Consider the following 16,181-nt stretch of genomic DNA (forward strand, 5'->3'; position numbering starts at 1 on the left):
ACAACACTTAATAACCTAACTCCCCGTATATATACCAACAAATCAGAAATGTGATAACAAAATTCTTATCCTGTCGACATAATTTTATAAAAGTCAAGGCGATATTAGTGAAGGCGGAGATTAAAATTTCTGTTCGGAAATATTGTGATTAAAAGATACTATAGTAGATACGAGAAAAGTAAATTTCATAACAGAAATAAACAAAAGGTAAATATTGTGTTGATTTTCTAATAATATATTAGTTTTTCAAACCAGATTACTTTCAATAGTCTATTAATGCATTTAGGCGTAGTTAGGTGATTAGTTTGTTATTACACATAGCAGATTTCATGTGTAGAGGGCCTATTCCATGTAATTCAATATAGCAATTAAATCAATTGTTTGTATTTTGCATTGAAACGATTTAGATACAATTAGCAACAACCTGATCATATACCACAAGTACTAACAAATGTGATGCTTCCAGCATAAAAGATGAACTTTAAGTTTACCATTCAAGATTTGGTTGCAAAAAACAGAACTTCTATACAAAATATTAATATTATTAAACAGTGGTTGCCCACAACTATTGAATCATATATTCCATCTTCAATTCACGATGAACTTATCGCTCTATTTTTAATGTCGCGGAATAATGACATCGACCTAACTAAAGACTGTATAAGATCGCATTACGGCTTAAGATATGAGGCACCTGAAATGTTTGATGACAGAAATCTTGAAAGAATAGATGTTCAAATGGCTCTTAACACATTGTAAGTATTTTCATTATTAAAAACATTTGAACTTTACAGTTTTCTGTTTTAGGAGACTTGTGAGTATCCCAAGAAGAACAGAAGATAACTATCTTGTTCTATATGCTAGTGTCAGGGACACTGATTTTTTTAGCTTTGAACTGCATCCTATCATGAAAGCATCATTGATGATCTTTGATATCGAACATCACACTAACCCTCCCGATGGAGTTATTATACTAGCTGATTTGAAAGGGGTAAGAATGTTATACTTAATTGAATCTACTAGCATACCTACTATATATATATATATATATATATATATATATATATATATATATATATATATATATATATATATATATCTTCTTCTTCTTAGAGTGCCATATCCCTACGGAACGTCGGCAACTACCATGCTTATAATATTTTTATACTGATCTCGGTCTTGCGCTACGTGTAGCAATTGGTCCGCTGTCAAACCTGTCCACTGCCGCAAATTCCTCAACCAAGAGAGTTTCTTCCGTCCTATCCATTTCTTTCCTTCGATTTTACCGTTGAGAATTAGCCGAAGGAACTCATATCTTGGTCCTCTGATTATATGTCCAAGATATTCTAGTTTACGCCTCTTAATAATATTTAATAGAGTTCGTTGATGTCCCATTCTTCGAAGAACTTCTTCGTTTCTGGTTCTGCTAGTCCATGGAATTTTTAATATCCTTCGATACAACCACATCTCAAACGCCTCGATTTTATTCATGATATCGGCGTTTAAAGTCCAAGTTTCACATCCATACAAAAGTACAGACCACACGTAACATCTTGTAAACTTTTCACGGATTTCCAAATTTATTGAATTATTGGATAATAGAGGCTTGAATTTTTGAAATGAGTTTCTTGCCTGTTCAATTCTACATCGAATTTCGAAGGATGGATCTAGATTTTGGGTAATCCAACATCCAAGGTATTTGAATCTCTGAACTCTCTGCAGCTGTTGTTGGTTTAATATCAGTTGGGTTGCGCCGATATCCACTTTACTGGTCACCATGTATTTAGTTTTATCAATATTTATCGACAGTCCCCAATTTGTGCATTCCATGTCAACTCTATTGATTAGCTCCTGCAGATCGTAGATGTTTTCAGCTAGAATCGCAGTATCGTCGGCGTACCGTATATTGTTAATTATTTCTCCTCCTATGATAATTCCTTTTTGATCTTTTAAAGCTTCCCTAAATAGATTCTTAGAATACACGTTAAAGAGGGTGGGAGATAGTATACAGCCTTGTCTTATGCCTCGTTCAATACTGATTGGCTTTGATTCTCTGTTGTTGGTATTAATAATGACTGTCTGGTTCCAGTAAAGTTTGGCAATAAGTTTGATGTCTTTCTCATCTAGTTGGATGCTCTGCAAGGCGGTAATTAGTCTGGTATGCTGAACGCGATCAAATGCCTTTTCAAAATCAATGAAGCACATGTTTGTATAGAAAATAGTGCTTCTCTAGTTCCAAGGCATCTCCGGAACCCGAACTGCTCTTGACTAATTATTTCTTCGCACTTGTTGTTAATTCGATTTAGAAGAATATGCAACAGTATTTTAACGGCATGGCTCATTAAACTAATAAGTCTACAGTCGCTACATTTCTTAACGTTTGGTTTCTTAGGTAGAGGAATAAAGATCGATTTTAATCAGTCCGATGGAATATATATATATATATATATATATATATATATATATATATATATATATATATATATATATATATATATATATATAGAACCGTCGAGTTTTGAAGGAAATCCCGAAACAGGTCGATTTTAAATACCCATCTTATAACGTACATGGAGTAGGGATGACGTCACCGGTGTGGGTGTAGTGACATAACCGTTAATTTTTTTAAATAGAAATTGGTATAATGCGACACCTCATTTGAAGGAGAATTTAATTCTCTATTTAACATCATTACATTTTTAACTAAAATATTTTTTAAGAGTACAAAAACAATTTTTTTTAGTTTTAATTCAACTAAATTACAACTAGTGATTTAATTTATAATGTACTTAAAAGTAACCAAATTATGCATAACAATTATTTTAAATTAAATATTCTTAATGCCATCCATCGGTTCCTGCCATGACTTTCTGAAGTAAATACTTAAAAAAAAATAAGTAAAAATAATAACGGACACAAAAAGTTTTCTCATAAATACTGAAACTTTTTGTCAAATGTTAATTCAAGCAAGTGATAGTGGCATAGTTACTGTAATGTTAATTGTCATCAGTTGTCAATTGTAATTTTTACTTTTGAATACTAAATTGTGACTCCCCTAAATGAAACACAACGCATAGAAATATTAATTCTTAGCGGATGCGGAGATAAAAAAAGGAACACATAACGAGGTATGCAATTTATTCAACGCAACATATCCAGACAGTCCCATCAGCCAATCAACGGTAAGTAAAATAGTCCGAAAAGTTGGAGAAACTGGGCATGTTAAACATATTCCAAATGCTGGGCGTCCTAAAATTGAAGACAATGTGAAACTTGATATTTTATTAAATGTACATGACAATCCTCACAGTAGTTCAACATAAATGGGTGAATATGCTGGAGTTTCCCAAAGATCGGTATTTCGTATTTTAAAAAAAGAAAAATACCATCCCTACAAAATTCAACTACATCAGGAATTAAACTACGACGATCCCGTTCTCCGGCTTCAATTTTCTGATATTATGCAGGATGTATGTATCCGCAATCCACATTTCATCAATCAAATCCTTTTTTTCCGATGAAGCCACATTTTTTATACATGGTACCGTGAATCGTCAAAATTGCAGATCTTGGAGTCAAGAAAACCCATATTGGATGACTGAGTCACACACGCAATATCCTCAGAAAGTAAATGTATGGGCAGGGATCATTAATGACAGAATCATTGGCCCTTTTTTCTTTGAAGAAAATCTAACAAGAGAACGTTATTTAACTTTTTTGAGAAATTAACTTATACCTGTCCTTGCTAACATGTATCCAAATGCTAATAATCCAAATTTACCGAGTGAAAATATCTGGTTTCAACAAGATGGAGCCCCTTCGCATTACGCACGTGAAGTACGTAAATTTTTAAATCATTGCTTTCCCAGGAGGGGGATCGGAAGACGAGGTTTTATAGAGTGGCCAGCAAGGTCGCCAGATCTAACACCTCTAGACTTTTTCCTGTGGGGTTACATAAAATCAAAATTTTATGTCAATATACTCCAAAACTTACAGGACTTGAAAGATAGAATAAGGCATGAAATGAGTCCAATTACTCCAGAAGTCATCCGCAATGTACTTGATGAATGTATCCGTAGATTCGCATATTGTCAAGAAACCGATGGATGGCATTTCGAACATTTAATTTAAAATAATTATTATGCATAATTTGGATACTTTAAAGTACATTATTAATTAAATAATTAGTTGTAATTTAGTTGAATTTAAATTTAAAAAAATTGTTTTTATACTAATAAAAAAATATTTTAGTTAAAAATGTAATCTCGTTAAATAGAGAATTAAATTCTCGTTTAAATGAGGTGTCGCATTATACCGATTTCTATTTAAAAAAATTAACGATTACGTCACTACACCTACAACGGTGACATTATCCCTACTCCATGTACGTTATAACATGGGTACTTTAACAAAAATCGACCTGTTTCGGGAACTTCAAAAAATTATATGTTCCCTTTCCATCGGAGCCCAAAACCTCTACAACTTAAATAAATAATCTCAGTATTGGCCCTCAGTAACTTAAAGAAATGTTTCCACAACTTCTATATCATAAAATTGTTTGCCAATGAGTCATTTCGAAAGAACGTGCTTTTAGTCATATGTATTGCTTGTACGTGTTCACTTAATGTAAACTACATAATGTCATTGTCCATTGTACAATGTGAAATGTACAAATGGATCACTGTGCTAAAAACATCGCTTTACGTACTGTGTAATAACTTACTTAAAATGAGTTCAAAAAGAAAATTAACAACGCTAACATATGCTGATAAATTAAAAGCTATAGAAGCAGTGAAAAACGGATTCAAAAGAAAAGAAGTTGCGGCTCAGTTTGAAATACACGAGAGTACATTATCAATCATAAGTCATAATCATAATTATAGGTAAGTCAAAAAAAAACTCGGTGTTTTGCAGGCTTAAAATCACTGCCCATGGATTATGAAGCCAATAAAAAAGCATGGATGACAGCAGAACTTTTTAAAAAATGGCTGATTAATATAGATAAGCAAATGGTAACTTCAAATAGAAAAATTATTCTGTTCATCGACAACTGTACAGCACACGAGGACATACCACCATTAAAGGCAATCAAAGTACAATTTCTTCCACCAAACACATCACAACTAGAACCTTTGGATGGGGGTACAATTAAAAATTTTAAAACATTATACAGAAAAGAAGTTGTTAGAAGAATGATAGCTGATATGGAGCAAAATACGATTTCTTCTATCAATATTCCCAAGCAATGAGGATGGTGGACAAAGCATGGCGAAACATAACACTCCTCACAGTGAAAAACTGCTTTAGAACCTGTGGTTTTTCTTCAGAATCTCAAGAACTTATTGAACATCAAGAAATCATTGTATTTTTTTCGTTAACTCATGCTCCATTCATATAAACAATAAAAAATGTTTAGAACTTTTGACAAGAACTTGCCAGAGAGAGAGGTACCTAAAGACTGTGCCTAACGCATAGTTAAAAAAAAAACGTAAATATGTACCTACCTTTTTCTCTTTTATGTCCTATATTTGAAGAGGTAACACGCAAACAGCCTTAAGTCATACAAAAATCAAAGTTAAGTTAGATGTGCCACTTCTGTTGTAGCCAAAGTCGTTTATTCTATCTGATTGATGCAAAAAAATATTTTCAATGGTAACAGTATGTTAAAAAACACCTTTACATGCAAAACAACTTATTTCCACTGTACTGGTCCATGCAAACCAGCTTATTTCCAACCAACCAATAGAAACGCTGCAATTGCCATTACTGACCCAGTGAGCCTTGCAAATTTAAGGTGATGTAAGGGTTTTGTATTAAAAGATTTTGTAATTACTATTTAGATTGTCAACGTATTTAGAAACAATTAGTAATTACGTTATTATTTAAAGGAGAATGGATGGTACAGATGGAAGTGTAAGTGTTGGTGAACGAAATGAAGGGACTAGAAAGAGAAGAGTAACAGGAGGAAAAAGGAAAAGTGAACAAATTACCAGGTATGCAGCTCCTAAAAGAGCCCTAGTTTTTGTACCGTGTAAACACAATAATAAACGTTTCACGTGTGTAAAAATAAGGCCTAATTACACCAAAGCTTTCAAAGAAGAGTTTTATAAAGTTCCAGACAAGAAAAGATAAGACAATATAATTTCCAGTCTGATTCATACAACACAAATCAATAGTAATAGACCTAGGCCGATAAACAAAAACAAAAAGAAAAAACCTGGACCTGAGCGACAGTATTTAATACGATACTTCTTTCAAACTGTCTCTGGTGGTTAAACTTCTGTCTGTTTAACATTTTTTCGCACTGTTATTGGTACTGGAGAAACTAGAATAGAAAACATAGCCAAAAAAGTGCAATTTGGGTTTGCTGTTGAAGAGAAAAGAGGAGGTGACACTAACCAAAATAAGTACTGTCTGAAGAAGGAAAGTGTTAAATAGTTCATAAAAAGCTCAGAGGAACTGAATCATATTACAACAGAAAGAAATCCAAAATATTGTATCTAAGTAGTGAGTGAAGTATTAGTAAACTAAGTTAAATGTATAATGATCAGTTTAGGAGGATTTTTATAAAAGATTTTGACATAGGTTTTAAGTCACCTGCCTCCGATACTTGCAGTACGTGTTGCCTTCTCAAAGAACAAATTAAAAGTGCACCAGCACGGTCTGCTGAAAAGGCGCAGCTAATGGTTAATGTTAAAGCGGATTCATTCAAGAAGAATAAAGGTGTTTTATGAGTACATGAAAATGGATGTTCCTCATTCTGCTAGCCTTTGCTTTGATCTTCAACAAATAGCCACTACCGAAAAGTCCAATTCAAGAAGCTTATTATGCAAAACAAATTGGGTTTTATAACTTTTGTATTACTGATTTAAAAACTCAAAACCATATGTTCTATACTTGGACAGAGGAGCAGGCAGAAAAAGGTACTGTGGAAATATCATCGGCTCTTTTTAACTATTTCATAGAAGCTGATTTTCAAGGCTGTTCTGTACTAAAGTTGTTTAGTGATGATTGTGTTTCTCAAAATTGTGCTGGCAAATAAAGCCTATTTCGCGATGGGCCACATATTCAAATCGCGAGACGTACACCGGAAAACAAAACTCCGGGTCTATAAAACAATAATCAGGCCCATAGTAAGTTATGGTTGCGAAACATGGGTGGTGACACAGAAATCTGCCAATGCATTAGATGTGTTTGAAAGAAAAATATTACGTAGGATCCTGGGCCCAATAAGTGAAAACAACAACTGGCGAATTAGGTACAATAGAGAAATATACGAGCAATATAGCGAACCAACTCTAGCACAACATACTAAACTGCAGAGATTACGATGGGCAGGGCACGTGGTCCGCATGCATGAGAATAGAATCCCCAGAAAATTATTAAATGCAAGAATGCAGGGAAAAAGACCTGTTGGAAGACCTAAAAAGAGATGGGAAGATGAAGTCGATGAGGATGCCAGGAACTGCCTGGGAACGCGTTCATGGAAAAGAACAGCGGTAAATAGAGATGGTTGGAGAAGCCTGTTGAACGAGGCCAAGGCCCGATTTGGGCTGTAGCGCCATTGGATGGATGGATGGATGGTGTTTCTCAAAATAAAAATAATATTGTCCTGAGAACACTTATTCATTTTTTGGAAACACACAAAACATTAATCCAAAAAATTTTATTGTGTTTTCCTGTATGCGGACATAGTTTTTTTACCGGCCGACCATGTTTTTGGAAGACTAGAAAAGCAGTTGCAAAAAAAACATAATTTTAATTAAACAGGAATACCATGACATCTACAGTGGTATAGGAAAGATAAAAGTACTAGGAAAATATTGGCTACTACTTGATACTAAGAAGCTAAGTAAATACTATAAGGACATCTAATCAATTAGTGAACTGAAGAGAATTGAAACACGCTACCGAACACAAGAAGAAATTGAACACCTCCGAAAAAAATAAAAAGGAAAGTCTTACAAAAATATTGTGTTGGCAAGAGGCTTGAAAACTAGAGGTATGAAGAAGAAGAGTTTTTGTATCTTTGAGAAAGAAAGGGAAAGATAATCTAAGACAAGCCAGACTGGAAGAACTACCACTTCATTATGTGTTAACCAAAGACGTTGACAAACACTTGAACAAAATGTTTGGAGAAGACTGGTCTACTTCTGATCCACACCTTGGTTGGGACAAGAGTTTAATTTTTGATGAATCCACTACAGCAGCTGCTGGTGAGAAGCAGAAATAAATGTGTGACTTCCTCGACGATGAATGCTGTGACTTGCATATTTAAAAAACTGTTTGTTGCATTAACTACCTATTATGACAATGTTTCTCACTTAGGTAATGCCTATATTATTATTTTATAAAAATAAAAGTTTATTCAGAAAACTATTTAAACCTTTAATTCATTTCTTTATTACTTTATTTACATGTAAATCAGTTTATATGCACAACATTTTACATGCAAAACGACTTATTTCCACTGAGTTCGTGCAAAAGGTCTTATTGCCATATTGACAAAACAAAATCATTTTTTAAACTATTTTTAGCTACCCTAACTGAAATGAGTATTTTAATCGCATGTTTGGAACCAATACTATTGCATAACATTGATTAGAACTCATTATCCTTTTTCAGAGCAAATCTACAAGTTTTTCGCCCTCCCTGAAAAATTACTTATTTGTGACTTAAGCTTGTTTGTATTTTACCTCCTCATTTATGTAGGCTGTATGCACAATATCAAATAATTGCTCACAATGAACAAAAAATTTGATTTCCTCTTCGTTAGTGTCTTTTGGCTATCAGATGTTTATTTTCTCCATAATAATTCCTCCTTAATAATTCATATCGAATGAGAACTTTTTCAACTGCACTAACTATGTCTAGTTTAGGAACTGATGGTAAAATGTAATTTTCATTACAATCAATTGTGGCTTAACCGGATTCGATGAAATTCTGCTAGCATAAGACAGAAGTAGTGATTGTCTCCGAAGGTAAAGGAGGAGTTCATGAGATTCACAATAGAGATTTTCAGCAGGACTAGATCGAAATGCTATCAAGCATATTCCGAGAGCAGTGTTGTGAACCGACTTTAACAATTGTAATCTGACGTCACCAATACTTGGACTCGTAAACTCGCCAGATGTATATTTTTTATCCCACAGATCGTACAACCCTTGTACCAAGACACAAAATTATCTCAAACACTTGCATCTATAAGATCAGAATTCCCGCCATGGTCTAGAGCACCTACTTTTATCCACTTCTTTCTGTAAATTTAATAAGCAACCGACAAATAATATCATTTTTCGACAAGCTTTTAAGGATATTGTGAATACATTCCACTATGATAAGGTGCTTTATACAGATGCATCCCGAAACGCAGATGAAGTTGGCTGTTCTGTCACCACAGTTGATACACTATTAGGGCAATGCCGAATGTCCAACGAATGTAGCGTGTTTTCTGGAAAACTCTTTAGTATTTCAAAAGCTCTCGAATTTTATTTTGACAATCATCAAAGTGTAGCTCTGTGTACCTATTCCTTATCTGCAATTCATTCGTTAGAAAATATGTTCAATCAACAACAGTGTAAAAGATACTAGATTCGATCCATTTCCACACCTTCCGAGGGACTTCAATAACAATAATATGAGTACCTTCCCATATCGGCATCCAAGGAAATGAAGAATACAACAAACAGCTCCAAGAAGATATAAAATCAAAATTCACCAAAGACACAAAGCTCAGAAAGATACAAATTATTATTAACATGCTATTAATGTTATTTATGCCTAACATCCCTGAAGAGAAAATATAAGATAACAATACGAATACTGATGATAGATCACACACGTTTGACATACGATCATCTTATGTTCTCTAAACTTCTGAACTGTTCATGCCGACTCAAGAGCTTAATAGACTTCTTAAAGACTACACAATTGTTTAACAAAACATAATTTACATAATATTGTGTTTTGTGTTTCTTTAACTGCTTAAGTGTAATGTAGATACTTATAATTCTATACTATTGTAAACCTTTGCTCCCGTGTCAATGACCCAATATGTCGAAAATATTCGAAATAAAAAAATTGTTGCTCCATATAAACATAATATTTAATGAGTTTCATATTTCCTTTGTAAACATATTTGATTTGTCACAGTTATTATTTCTGAAGCCACTTTGGTACTACCCTAGTATCTGATTAACTTACCTATTTTATAACTACCTTATATATATATTACCCTATATATACCTTATTTTATAACAAGTGTTTAATATAGCTCTGTAATTTTCGCAGTAAACCTTATTGCTTTGTTATAAGTATATTGAACATATACTTTGAACCAAAGGTGCGGCATTTCTTCTTGTTTCTAGATTTCATATATAAGTTGGTGTATTTGCTTTTTTATCGTTTCCTGTATGTCCTGTCCGCCTTTATAGTCAATAATAAAGTCAAGCACTTGGTTATAGATTTTAAGCCGATAAATCCGCTAATGAGCTGCTTAAGGATCAGGGGCAAGTTTTTTAATATTAGCCTTATTAATGTACATGCTCCAACAGAGGACAAGCAAGACGAAGAAAAAGACAATTTCTATGATGAATTAGAAAGAACATATGACAATTGTCCCAGAAATGACATTAAAATAATAATCGGTGATCTGAACGCAAAAATCGGAAGGGAAGAAATATATCTACCGCACATTGGTAAATATAGTCTCCATAATATGTAATACTAATTCGAATGGACACCGAGCAAGTCACCTTCTCAGCCTCAAAGAACATGATCGTAGGAAGCACATGTTTTCTACACAAAAAAATACATATGGGGACTTGGACCTCGCCTGATGCATTAACGAACAACCAAATTGATCACCTGATCATAGATGCTAGACACTTCTCCAACCTTATGGATGTCCGCACCTATCGAGGCGCCAATATTGATTCAGATCATTTTCTAGTTGGCACAAGAATTCGGGCTAGAATCTCAAATGCGAAGAAGGAGAGACGTAACAAAACAAGGCGCCTTAATATTGAACTCCTCAAAAACCCGCAAACGATAGAAAGGTTTCAAAACTATATCGAAACTAAATACATAACTAAAGAGAATCTAACAATTAGTGAACAATGGGAAATGTGTAAAAATTACATTAAAGGCGCAGCAAATAACATTCTACTACTAGGGCCGCAAAGACCACCACCACGCAATGAGTGGTTCGATGCTGAGTGCGAGGACATTACAAGAAGAAAGAACAATGCATATAAACTGATGCAGCAAAGAAGAACCCGAGAAAAAGAACAAAAATGTAAAGATCTCAGAAGAGAAGAGAAGTACATCCATCGGAGAAAAAAGCGAACTTATGAAAATAGAATATTGGAAGAACTTGAGGCATTTAAAAAGGAAAATCAAACAAGAAAATTCTATAAAAATCTAAATAAAGCAAGAAAAGAATTTAAACCAAGGATCGGACTATGTAAGGATAAGGAGGGGCATATACTCAATACAAAAGAAGAAGTATTGAAAAGGTGGGTGGAACACTATAAAGAACTGCTTACTATCGAAGTAGAAGATCCAAATCAACCACCCCCAGGAGCAAACAACAATACACCATTGAAGCCTCCATCAATTCAGGAAGTACGGGATGCAATAAAACACCTAAAAAATAATAAATCTCCAGGAAGTGATGGTATACCCGCGGAACTTATTAAATGTGGAGGTGCTACTCTGACTAATCATATATATAAAATCATACTGAGAGCCTGGAAGAGGAACAAATCCCAGAAGAGTGGTGTATTGGGATCGTTTGCCCGCTACACAAAAAGGGCGATGAATTAGAATGTAGAAACTATAGGGGAATAACCCTCCTTAATACAGCATACAAAATATTTTCGAGTATTTTATATGGTCGCCTGAGTGAATATTCAGATGAGCTTCTTGGCGAATATCAAAGTGGTTTTAGGCCTGGTCGATCAACAACAGACCAGATCTTTGTGCTAAGGCAAATACTGGAATAAACCAATGAATTTAATATCGACACATACCATCTTTTCGTAGATTTTAAATCGGCCTATGATAGTGTCCTAAGAAATAAATTTTATGAAGCCATGGATGAATTCCACATCCCCGATAAACTGATAAGATTGGTTAAGGCTACAATTCGTAAAATTGTTTGCAAAGTCCAAATACAGGGCGAACAATCACAGGCATTTGAAACGCATGTTGGGCTGCGACAGGGAGATGCGCTGGCGTGTCTCCTTTTCAACATAGCTTTGGAAAAGGCGGTCAGGGATGCCCAAATAGACAGCAGAGGAAACATTTTTAATAAATCATCCCAAATTTTGGCATATGCAGATGATGTTGATCTAGTTGCCCGCACAACACGCAAGCTAGAAGAAATGTATACCACCTTGTCAAACGCCTCAAAAATATGGGCCTGCAAGTAAATGAAAATAAAACTAAGATAATGGCATCAACACCCAACAATAGAGCCAGAAACATCGGCCACCAATTCACGGTTGATAATTCTACCTTTGAAATGGTGGACAAATTCACATACTTAGGCTCCCTGATCACCAAGGAGAACGTCATGACGGATGAAATCAAGCGAAGAATAATCCTAGCAAACAAATGCTATTTTGGACTGAGTAGACATATGAGAAGCAGAAACTTAAGCCAAAAAACAAAAATAACCATATACAAAACCCTTATACAACCAGTGTTGACATATGGGTCGGAGGCATGGACCATTTCCAAGGCAGATGAAAATCTCCTGCTTATATTTGAACAAAGGATCATGAGAAGAATATTTGGTGGCATCTGTGAAAATGGTGTTTGGAGAAGGAGGTACAACTACGAGATATATCACAGATATAAACATATATTTGGTGGTAAAGACGTAGTATTCTTTATAAAAATAGGAAGACTAAGATGGGCAGGACATCTGGCAGGATCAAAGCAGAACAACCCTCCTAGAAGAATCCTTATGTCACAACCTGTGGGAAGTAGAAAAAGGGGTAGACCAAAACTCAGATGGAGGGATGGTGTAGATGAGGATGGTAGACAAATAGGCGCAACAAACTGGCAACAGTTGGCAATGGATAGAACTGACTGGCGTAATAGACTTGGGAAGGTCGAGGCTCTTTTATAGGGCTGTAGCACCAATGATGATGATGATCTGTCCTGTCCATTCATGTTGATGTTTTGTTAGTTATGATTTATTATTGTATGCTTTGTTACCTTAATATTAATTTAATTTTTTTTTTAGTTCGGGATTATGCATGTTTTCAAATTATGGCCAGAGTCCTTGAGAAAATTTTTTACGTATTTTGGAAAGGGGCTGCCTTTTCCTTTTATAGGGTTGCATTTTATAAACGGGAATTATTTTCTGGAACAATTAATCAATATTCTTGTTGCGATTATTGACCCGGATATTGTAAGAAGGGTAAGTATTTTCACTTTAACCTGGAAGGTATTGTAGAACCAAGCACACGTGCTCATAGCTAATATTAATTGTAACTTGCATCAATTGAAACACAAATTTAAATATTTATTTAACTATTTATTTATATAACTTTTGCTTAGGAGAAGGTTTAGAGAGGAGAAGGTGGTAATATGAAACCTGCTGTTTATATAGAACCCTTAGCTAAAAGAAAGTAGTGATCTGTACCACAGTTAGATCCTCTTTTTGCTCTACAGTCTTGGCACTTAAATTTTGATTTCTGTCTCATTATTATATAGTCTATGATCGACTTCTGTTGGATCGAAGTTGGAATTGGGTATTCATTATTTTTAAACCAAAAAGTTGACTCAATTTAATTAAGCTGTCCCCTGAACCATTTCTAACTATTTCTCCATGCCGTCCCACCAAGTCATCGTCTATTTGAAAGCCTACTCTGGCATTTAGGTCTCCTTACAGTATTATTTCTTGATGACTTTTTATTTTATTACAAATGTTTGATAACTCTTCATAAAAGGAATCTTTAACCTGTTAATTTGAATCGTCTGTTGGCGCACAGACTCCAACAACTATTGTTACGATGCCGTATGATATGACAGTTTTGTCAGAATGTTTTCAGAGATGTACGCATATATACGTGTCTTTTATATATTTTTTAAAGATTTTTTTATAAGAATTGAGACCCCTGATTTAGCGTGTACGTGTTTCTCTACTCCTGACCATACATGAATGTAGTCTTTAATCTGTTCATTTCCTTGGAATTTCTTTTTGGTTTCCGAGATTACTATGATGTCCATTTTTTGCTTCGTCATTTCAATTAAAATTTCCATTGTCTTGTGAGTCATGCCTTGAGTAAGTTTCGTTTAGAATTTTTAGCCAAAAGAGTTTTTTACGAATGATGAGGGACTGTCCCATCGCTCCAACTCCCAAGCTTGGAGGACCAGGATTTTCTTTTGGGGTTTCTTAACTTAGTCGGCATGTTCCAGTTTTAAGGCGCCAGAAACTCGCCTCTCGTAATGATCCTTCTTAAAATTTGATGTTTCAAGAGTTGTTTAGTCGTCTTTAGACAAAATTTGTTTTTTTAGATACACATGCATCCGGTGGGATGGAACGTGGAAGAAGTGTTCCCGAAAAGTTGTTTGCCCAAGGAGGTGGGAGGAGAGCTGGAGTCAGAAGATGAACTTAACAGAAACACATTGATGTTATATAAAGAAAGGGAGTTGTACTGGAAAGAAGAAGAAAGGCTAAGAAAAACGATTTCTAAATAAAAATTTATTGTTTTTCTACTGTTCATTTAAGTTTTTATATTTATATTATATTTTTTATTGTTAAATATGTTGAGAAAAATTAATTAGACGTTTAATTAATATTTAGAATTAAAAAAAAACTCACAATGAAGTAAATATTTTTGGTCTAAATGGTCTATTTATTTTCATTAATTTTCAGCAATTTTCATCGCAACGTTTTCGGACAATTATCAGTGAAACCATGAAATTAAGTATTCCCAGTTTAATATATTCAATAAAAAGATTAATAGTTGTGAATAGGTAATTGAGCATTTGCAAATAGCCACTTTAAAAGGCGTAAAAAACTTTGCATTCAATTTTAAATCTAAAAACTGTCCCGTAATTCTGAATAAATGCGAGAGTTGGGTCGCGTCACAGACCCGCAGGAACAATGAGCCCTCCGAGAGTCGTGTGATCTTGATAGGTTAAAAGAACTCTTTATATTCAACCGTAGCCGATATTTTTATGAGGTGAGTGCGACTGAGAGGAAGCTATCAACGTCTCAACTTTGGGTATAAAGCTTCTTCTTCTTCCTTCTTGTATGTAGGCTTTAAAGCCTGTTTCTTCTTCAATATTAGCGTCCTAAATTGTTTAAATTATCGCATTATCTTTTTCTTGGTCTGCAAATACTTCTTCATTCATTTGGTGACTTATCTATGCTTTCCTCTGCCAATCTACTAATTTGTTCGTTCCACTCCTGTTTCCGTTTTGTCACCCATCCATTTATGTTTTCTATATTGCATGATCTTTCCAATGTCTATCAAACAGACTTTTCCCTGATATTCGTCGAAGTATTTTCATCTCTGTTGTTTCTAACAGTCATCTCGTTTTAGATGTGTCAGGTCTTGACTCCGCCGTATATGTTAATATAGGTCTAATTGCTGCTTTATAGAATCTTGTTTTTGTGTCTGGTCTTAGGTGTTTGTTCTTTCAGATTGTGTGATTAAGAGATCCCGACACTTTACTTGCTTTTAAGCTTTGTTTTCGTACTTCTTCTTTAACATTTGTCTTAGTACAAATACAGCGTCTACGCAGGATCTTCTGGATCTGAATCCTTGTTGTTCATCTGATGAAGTTGTTGGTTTATTGATTTTGTTGGTTATGACTTTTGTGGTAAGCTTGAGTGCTGTGTTCAGTGGATGTATACCTCTATAATTGTTGGGATCCTCTTTACCTCCTTTCTTGAATATTGTTATCATTACGCTGTTTCTCCATGCGTCTGGTATCTTGCAGTGCAATATTAGTTTTTGTATTATAAGTTTTGTCATCGCGAGGGTTATACTTTCTCCTCCGTGTTTTAGAAGCTCGTTGGTTATTCCGTCTGGTCCTGGTGACATTCCATTTTTGAGTGAATTTATGGCTATCTCCACTTCCTGAAAACTGATTTATATTTCGTGTTTTAATTCAGGTACGTTATTGTGTTCTAACAGCACTGAACAAATTATTCC

General features: G+C 34.5%; 1 protein-coding gene across 1 annotated transcript; it reads left to right on the forward strand.

Annotated features, from left to right (window-relative positions):
• On the forward strand, positions 1-14,854 carry LOC140431249 (alpha-tocopherol transfer protein-like). Its single transcript, XM_072519185.1, has 5 exons — positions 1-207; positions 467-755; positions 808-991; positions 13,256-13,432; positions 14,533-14,854. Exons 2-5 carry the CDS (start codon positions 475-477, stop codon positions 14,713-14,715), a joined length of 825 nt encoding a protein of 274 aa, XP_072375286.1. The 5' UTR covers positions 1-207; positions 467-474; the 3' UTR covers positions 14,716-14,854.
• The last annotated feature ends 1,327 nt before the right edge of the window (positions 14,855-16,181 follow it).

This window comes from Diabrotica undecimpunctata, unplaced genomic scaffold (assembly GCF_040954645.1).
Source record: "Diabrotica undecimpunctata isolate CICGRU unplaced genomic scaffold, icDiaUnde3 ctg00000602.1, whole genome shotgun sequence".
NCBI lineage: Eukaryota > Metazoa > Arthropoda > Insecta > Coleoptera > Chrysomelidae > Diabrotica > Diabrotica undecimpunctata.